The sequence below is a fragment of the Callionymus lyra genome, chromosome 14 (assembly GCF_982586985.1).
Source record: "Callionymus lyra chromosome 14, fCalLyr1.hap1.1, whole genome shotgun sequence".
Classification (NCBI taxonomy): domain Eukaryota; kingdom Metazoa; phylum Chordata; class Actinopteri; order Syngnathiformes; family Callionymidae; genus Callionymus; species Callionymus lyra.
The window spans coordinates 17732573-17739924 of NC_141831.1; the positions used below are offsets into that span (position 1 = coordinate 17732573).

Here is a 7352-nt window from a genome sequence, read left to right on the forward strand (position 1 = left end):
ATGGAGAGTCAAGTCAGGAGTGATAACCTGTAGGACTTCCACTTTTCTATTCCCTATAACTCCTTTTCATTGATGTCTCTCTCAAGATCTCCTCGTTTCGTCCTCAAGCTCTTCAGAGAACATCTGTCTCCGGCTGAGGACCGGCGTCGGAAACAACCCTGCTGAGTGATATATGGCGAGTCACCGCGACCTTGCAGGGACGACCACACCTTCCACCTCTGCTCGGCTGTGCGAGCGAGGAAGAGCCACGAGCCGGTGTGTGTCGAACGTAAACTTTCCCTGCAAATGTTTTCCCCCAAAAGATGAAAAACCAACGAGTGTTTATGGCCAGAAATGTTAAACAGATTCTTAATTCTCTTGTTTTTTCGAGCTGATGATCCCTCAGGCGAGTGTTTTTGCATTTGTTTTTACTTCTCAAATCGTGCCATTTAAAAAAAAGTTGACTTTTCAGCAGCTGTAAACACAACAAAAAGTAATATTTAGTGAAGCACAGTTTTAGCTCCAGGACAAGAGTCAAATTTAGTAATTATGAACCTCACATTTACACACACGAGCAACACACTGTTAAACAACATGATCTGATGAGTCGAGGCAATAAGTAACAGTTAAAGGAAGAACAAAGTTAGTAATTAATATGCTTATTCAATCATTTATAAGTAACTACATCCCAATGATTAGCCTGGAAACTAGGAATTGAACCAGAACACATGAATAATCAACTTTCTTATTAAGAAATGTGTTTGAATCTAACAAACCAAAGAAATCAAGTGAATGTTTATTGATATTTCGTCATCTTTGGGTTTCGATTCATCCAGAATCTGATCTGGAGCCACAACTTTTCAGAAGTGATGTGTAAAGTATTCAGTTCTTACAAGGTGTGTTTTTTTTTCTCCAGCTTCTGTATTGGTTTTTAATTTGTTAGATCAGACCTGGAGCCACATGCGGCCCTTTGACTGTATTCATGCGGCCCTCGTTATGTCAAAGTATGATCATGTATAAATGCTTCTAATGCATTAACAAATGTATTTTGTACTTCCCTCCTTTTTGTGTGTAATTAAGTTTTTTAGTATATATTAATCTCTCAAAACTTTTCAAGTTAATTGAAGAAATGTTTTGAAAATTTTTTTTAGGGATTTCTTTCATCTTTCTTATTGCCTGACGGCCCCTAACAACATTTAATGTGGCCCTTGAAGAATTCCAATTGCCCACCCCTGTGTTACACTCAGTGATCTCTTGAGCCTTTTAGACGACACCATCAGTAGTTTCTTCTTCTGTTGCTTCTGTTTACTTGGATGTTATTTAACGGATCTTCATTAAAATAGTTTTTTCATTAGATGTCGTCAACAAAGATGGTTTCCATTGAACAAGAATGACTTGTGGTTCACTGCAAATGTATTATTTATATTACAATTCGGGACCTTGCGTCAGAATTGTGTTCCTCGACTGAGTTGCGTCAAGGTGACCTCCAGGTGCTGTGCGAGTCAGGTGGAGAACAATGTGACGGGAATATATTGAAAACCGTCTGAACACGTGCAATAGTGTAAAAAAAACAACAAAAAAAACAGAAATGTATCACAGCTCGACTGATCCGTCAATAAACACGCGCAGCTGATGCCGTTCTTAGGCGGCGAGATGACGATCCCGCCACAGATGCGACCGAGAAATCTCCTCAATTGCTCAAATAAACCCCCGATCTGCCTCCCCTCGCTCCGGAGTGACGTCGCGTCAAAGCGAAAAACGCAGCCGCCCGGGGGCACAGGTGGGCGACCATCATCTTTGGAAACAATAACGGTGGCTTCAGCCCACGCGAACGACACGACGAGAGCACTACAGTAGTGGCGCTTGAAGTGCGTCGAAACACATTAATATTGTACTGGCTAGAAAAAGGAAGTAGACTGAACAACTTTATCAATTTTTGCACTAATATAAATGCTATTTTTAACTGTGTCTTTCTATGTTATCTGGTATACGATAAAAATAATATATATAAATCCTCCAAAAGAAATGTTTCCATTCTGGCGATGATTCAATCTGTCACTACATCCTGTCTGGATATCATCAAATAGTTTATACCAGTTTTATAGTGTTGGTTATGAACCTGACCAGTACGATGTTACCGTTATTATTGCGATAAAATCCATACTGTATAATACAATGATAAAGGTTTTCACAGTAATAATGCAACATAGTATTGATTACCGTCATCATTCATCTCACTTCCGACCGCAACAACCCGTTCGGCTCTAGAGAGACACATCTTTCAAAGTGGTTAAAAATAGATTCTAGGAAAGTTCACCTCTGGTTTCCATCAAAGTTTGAAGCGCCAACACGACTGAAGCTATTCTGCTCGTCCAACGCTGCCGGTACTTTAGTTTTCTTTTCGACCACAAATGTAGGGTAAGTCGAGAAGCTCCAGTAAAGGTGACGCAACATTTAACACTTAAAAAGCAAAGTTAAGTTAAACAACAAAGCTTTAACAACGAATGAGAAATATCTACACCAAGGAAATACTCAAGGCATTCCCATGTGTAACGATACACCTTCGACAAGGAGTATAACACGAGGAGACAACGTTTCTACTTCAATACATAAGCGCTAAATTATTGATATCATTGTGCGTCTATTTTCAATCTGTGTGTCGAACATTCTACAGGAAATAGTAGTAGAAGTGCCGACAGTCTGAACATCCTTCTAGAAAACTAACCAATGTTGGCTGAAAAGTGTTAAATCCTCATTGTGAGGAATGTTATATGTGTTTACACTGAAATTTTGGACATTTTGCGTCATCATTTAAGTTTTAAGAGGGTTATATTTTCAGCTCCTTATAATACAATACTTCAGGTATTTAGGCTTTTTTTATTTCCCATTTACTTCCTTCTGTTTAACCCCGATTTCTACCCTAATAATAACATTGGAAAAGATTCTAATCTCTTAAAGGACTCCGAGGGAATAATTAAAGCAGGACAAACTCTCCTTTTAGTTATGAATCTAATATATTCATGCGATCTGAAGCACGGAGCTGCGCTGTGGCAGGAACCGAGCGCGATGTGTTACAAACTACAGCAACACGGCAATGAATCACGGACGGTAAACAGCCGACTAAAGTTAACTTCAAGGATGAGCGGCGGTTTAAAAACATTCATCATCGGACGCCACAACTCAGCCTGTAACAATGTCTGTGTAGTAAAGGATCAGGACGTACATTTGAGGGTCGTTAAATAGTGACAAACGACAAAATCTGACGATATAGAATCTGACGTCGACGGACTACTGGCGACTCGAAGCGACGAAGCTAACGGTCGACGATGACGGAGACGAATAGCAATGGATGGAAAAGAGCGAAAAGGTTGGGATGAAGAGAGCGATAATGTGACTGGAGTCCAGAAGTAGATCGTAACACCAGGTGGTCGAGCGTCTGCAGGCAGGCTGTCAAAGAGCATGGTTGCCGTGACAACAGTGATGCCTTGTCGATGATAATGGCCGAGCACATCAGCACCAGCAACCCCCCCAATGCATTTGACGTGTGCACTTGGAATATGTTATTGAGTGGTTCTGAATAGTAGTCGTGTTTGTAATAAAAATCTCTAAAAATCTGTTTTTGGGGGATACTTACATTTAAATAAATATATTTATAAAATATCACTAGGTTTATTGCTAGAGAGAAAGAAAATGTAGTGGTACATTTTGGCATTTAACCAAAGAATCCTTAAAGCAGAAAAATATATATATAGTTTCCAAATATAATATAATCATGGTGTGAGAAAATATTGATAAAACAATATATCGCAATATTTTTTGGGACAATAACTTATCGTTATTTAACAGCACTGAAGCCATTTTTCAACCATATTTATTTGATTTTTCAATAAAGTATATATCAAATAAAACAAATCGATTTGTTAATTTTCGTGTTGCAATTAAACTTCCCGCAAGATCCCAGAGATGAATGAGGACGAGAGGATACAGTCGCCCAAAGCAGCTGATGTTTGGGCAAATATTGGTTTCAAAACCAATTAAATCAGTTACGACTTTGTCAAGAGTCATGTGGTCTGTAAATGCTGCAATTCCAGAAGTACTTTTGACAATACTACAAATGGATCCTTGTTCCTACAGTATCACAATATACCACCATATTCTTGCTAATACACAACACGCCTACCTACACCACCTTGTAGTGACATCTCAACAGGAAACCAGTGTAAATACAATGACAAGTAAAATAATAGACCAGCAGCTACCAAAATAAAGATCAAATAAATAATATCCAAATGTACTTTCTGTACAAAACAAGTTTGTTTATTTTCGTATATTAGGACTTTTCTATGTGAGATATTTAGATATTAAAAGATTATGTCCTAAAGTAGTACTTAAGGGAGATTTTTTTTTTAGAATTACAGCCGTTGGGTTTGCGTGGCTGAGAAAGTCTATGGATTTTAAGTCCACTTTTGTTCTCCACAGTGATCTCCAAAGCACAGACGTACATCCTCGCACTACAACCATCTCTGAATGGTCCATCTGCTCACTGAGGCCAAAGTGTGATCTGATCAATACAGCGATGGGTCGACAGAGAATGTGGCTGCTGTGGTCTCCCGCATCGACTTGGAATAATGGATCAGCATCTGGGTCACAGTGGACACGTTCTACCAGAAGCCCCCGACCACTGAGGTTTTTGCTGTCCGCGCACCTCTTTGTTTCCACTCTTTTAATTAAAGGCGCCGGGCAACAGGAAGTCCCTAACAGGCTTTAGCTATTGGCAGTCCTGCGACCAGAACGGATTGTTCAATTCAGGATTTGGGAAAGTAAAGATTTGCAGTGCTAACACATACTCCTTTAATTTGTCAGGGTGAGAGTCCTTTTGTCCGACTCCTGGAAAGGGGGGGAAGGCGTTCGTATTAGGCCGAGTGCATCCCGAGCGAACGCTCTGATGAGCTGATATGGACCAATCCAGGGCTTTTTTCTTTTTACTCTTCCGCTGCATCAGCTGGTAATTTCTGAGCACATAGCCACTGCAGCATCCTACCACCTCATCCTCCTCCACCGCTCTCTTCTCCTCCTCCCCCACCCTCCTCCAGCCATTCTTCCTCCTCCTCCTCCTCCTCTCCACCTGCTTTTAAATGCATGGCGCTGGCCAGCCAGGACGTGCAGGGCCAGCGCCTCCTGAGAGTGGATTGGAAGGCGGAGTGGGGGGGAGTCTCTAATGGGGTGAATAGTTATCTCCCCCGTTGCAGCCAGAGGGGGTGTGAGAAAAGGTCTGAGAGGTCGGGATGAGCCAGCAGAGCCCCCCCAACCACCACCACCACCACCACCTACCCCTTTCCCCTCATGTCATACAAGCAATCGATTGGGCTACAAGATTTCGCTCGTGCTCACCGGGTCTTCAAAATGGTTCAGCCCAGATGCTATAGCTGGCGACGAAAAACTAAAGCAACCCTCGGTGTATTTACTTCATGATGGGTGACCAGGGAGCTCCTCTTCCTCCTCAGCATCACCACAAACAGGCGTCAAACCCTTACTCACCAGCACCACCTTTAAGGATGGAGTGATGGTTAAAAAAATAAAAATAAAGGTGGTGAACAACCTTCTCTTGCCGTCCAAACCACCGCAGCTGTACCTATAACATGCGCACAGGATGCAGGGCCTTCTCCTCCAACAATAGGCCCCTTGCATGATGCTGGGACTCATCCTAGGACGCAGACCCCGGGACAACGTTCCTGTAGATGGACTAGCATCAAAGCTCTTTGTCTTGCCTTGGATTAATGTTAAATATCCGCTATCGTTTTTTCATAATAAAGCGGATCAATCGTGTCCTGGTTCTGTGCGCAGCAGCAGCATCTGTTGACGGTCCATATGGGGGTCAGAAAAGCAGGACTCTTTACCTAAGACAAGCGGAACGTTTAGTCAACAAAAGGCCGGTGATGGAACGAACCCTCCGAGGTGTCACACGCTTCCCTTACATTCGCTTACATCGCGTTTTTACACACAAATGAACCCGGGTGTAGCTACTAGGAGAACAAATGACATCATCACAAACCAGCGTCCATAAAAGATGTAAAGGACGCAGCGGTTTGTTCCCGAAACTCACCAGGTTCAGCACCGTCTCCACGATGTCCCTGTTGCTCACCTCCCCGACCTGGATCAGACCCACCAGCACGGCGAACTTCATCTGGATATTCCTGATCGGTACGGCGGGGTTGATCACCCCGGCCGGGAGGACCATGGAGCCGGCGGAGGACACCATCCTCTCCCCGGTGCAGGAGCCCGGCGGCGGCGGCGGGTCTCGGCCAGTATCCGTGAGCAGAGAAGCGGAGCCCGTCGGTGCTGAAGCCGGCTTCTCGCTCGACATGTCCACCCCTCCTCGAGAAAATATCCGGGAGGAGAGGAAGTCTCTCTCTCACACACACCTGCTCTTCAAGCCCGGGCGAAAACCATCCACGTTATCCCGAGCACGAATCTTCTGGAACGTTCCACCTAACCTCCGGGAAACGTGAAGGGCTTCATGAAGGCTGGAGAGAAGGGGGGGATAAGAGAGAGAAAAAAGACGGGCGTTTTTTTGGTTGGAGAAGGAAGCGTTTCTCTGTGTCCTCCTCTCCCCGTGTCTCTCGCTGGCAGGTTGCAGTCAGTGCGGTCGTCGAGGAGAGAACGCCATGTTGACGCCCCCTGTCTGCGGTATGGCGCTCCGGCCGCGCATGCGCAACCCCGAGCCCCTGGTACTGAGGCGAGATAACACATTCCTTCAGGAGTCACCTCCACATCTTAGATCCCCGGTCCAGAGGAGACACGCGTTAGTCGAGGCTTTAAAGTGACACAGCCACTCCATTAAGTCACTATTATACTGTGAATAGTATATATTTGAAACAGCTGGAGGCGTTTCATGACGAGATCTAAAGAGTGTGAAAGATAATCTAATGTGAAAAACTCTCCTGACTCACTCATGTTTCAAATGTTAAAGTCTTTCTCTCCAACATGCATCAAGTCCCTCATCATGACCATGTTTTAAACCTATTACTTTATAAAGTTCTCAACCGTCTGAAATCCGAGCGAACGAGAGGTTACGAGAGCGAAGTCCATTATGACGTAATAAGCTGGAGACTTTTTTGGAATTGATAACACATTCCTCAGGAGTCACCTCCAAATCTTAGATCCCCATCCAGAGGAGACACGCGTTAGTCGAGGCTTTAAAGTGACACACCACTCCATTAAGCCACTATTATACTGTGAATAGTATATATTTGAAACAGCTGGAGACGTTTCATGACGAGATCTAAAGAGTGTGAAAGATAATCTAATGTGAAAAACTCTCCTGACTCACTCATGTTTCAAATGTTGAAGTCTTTCTCTCCAACATGCATCAA

The 7352-nt window shown here is 43.5% G+C and overlaps 1 protein-coding gene across 10 annotated transcripts in view; it reads right to left on the reverse strand.

The window, feature by feature from the left end:
• The window catches only part of nbeaa (neurobeachin a), a 104498-nt gene extending 97875 nt beyond the window's left edge, over nucleotides 1-6623 (reverse strand). For 9 of the 10 annotated variants that reach the window (XM_087806622.1, XM_087806623.1, XM_087806616.1 and 6 more), the window contains exon 1: nucleotides 6083-6623. In XM_087806622.1, coding sequence (XP_087662748.1) covers nucleotides 6083-6343 — 261 coding nt within the window. In that variant the 5' untranslated portion in view covers nucleotides 6344-6623. The remainder of the gene's footprint in view (nucleotides 1-6082) is intronic. The other variant, XM_087806617.1, reaches the window with a different exon arrangement.
• Between the last annotated feature and the right edge of the window lie 729 nt (nucleotides 6624-7352).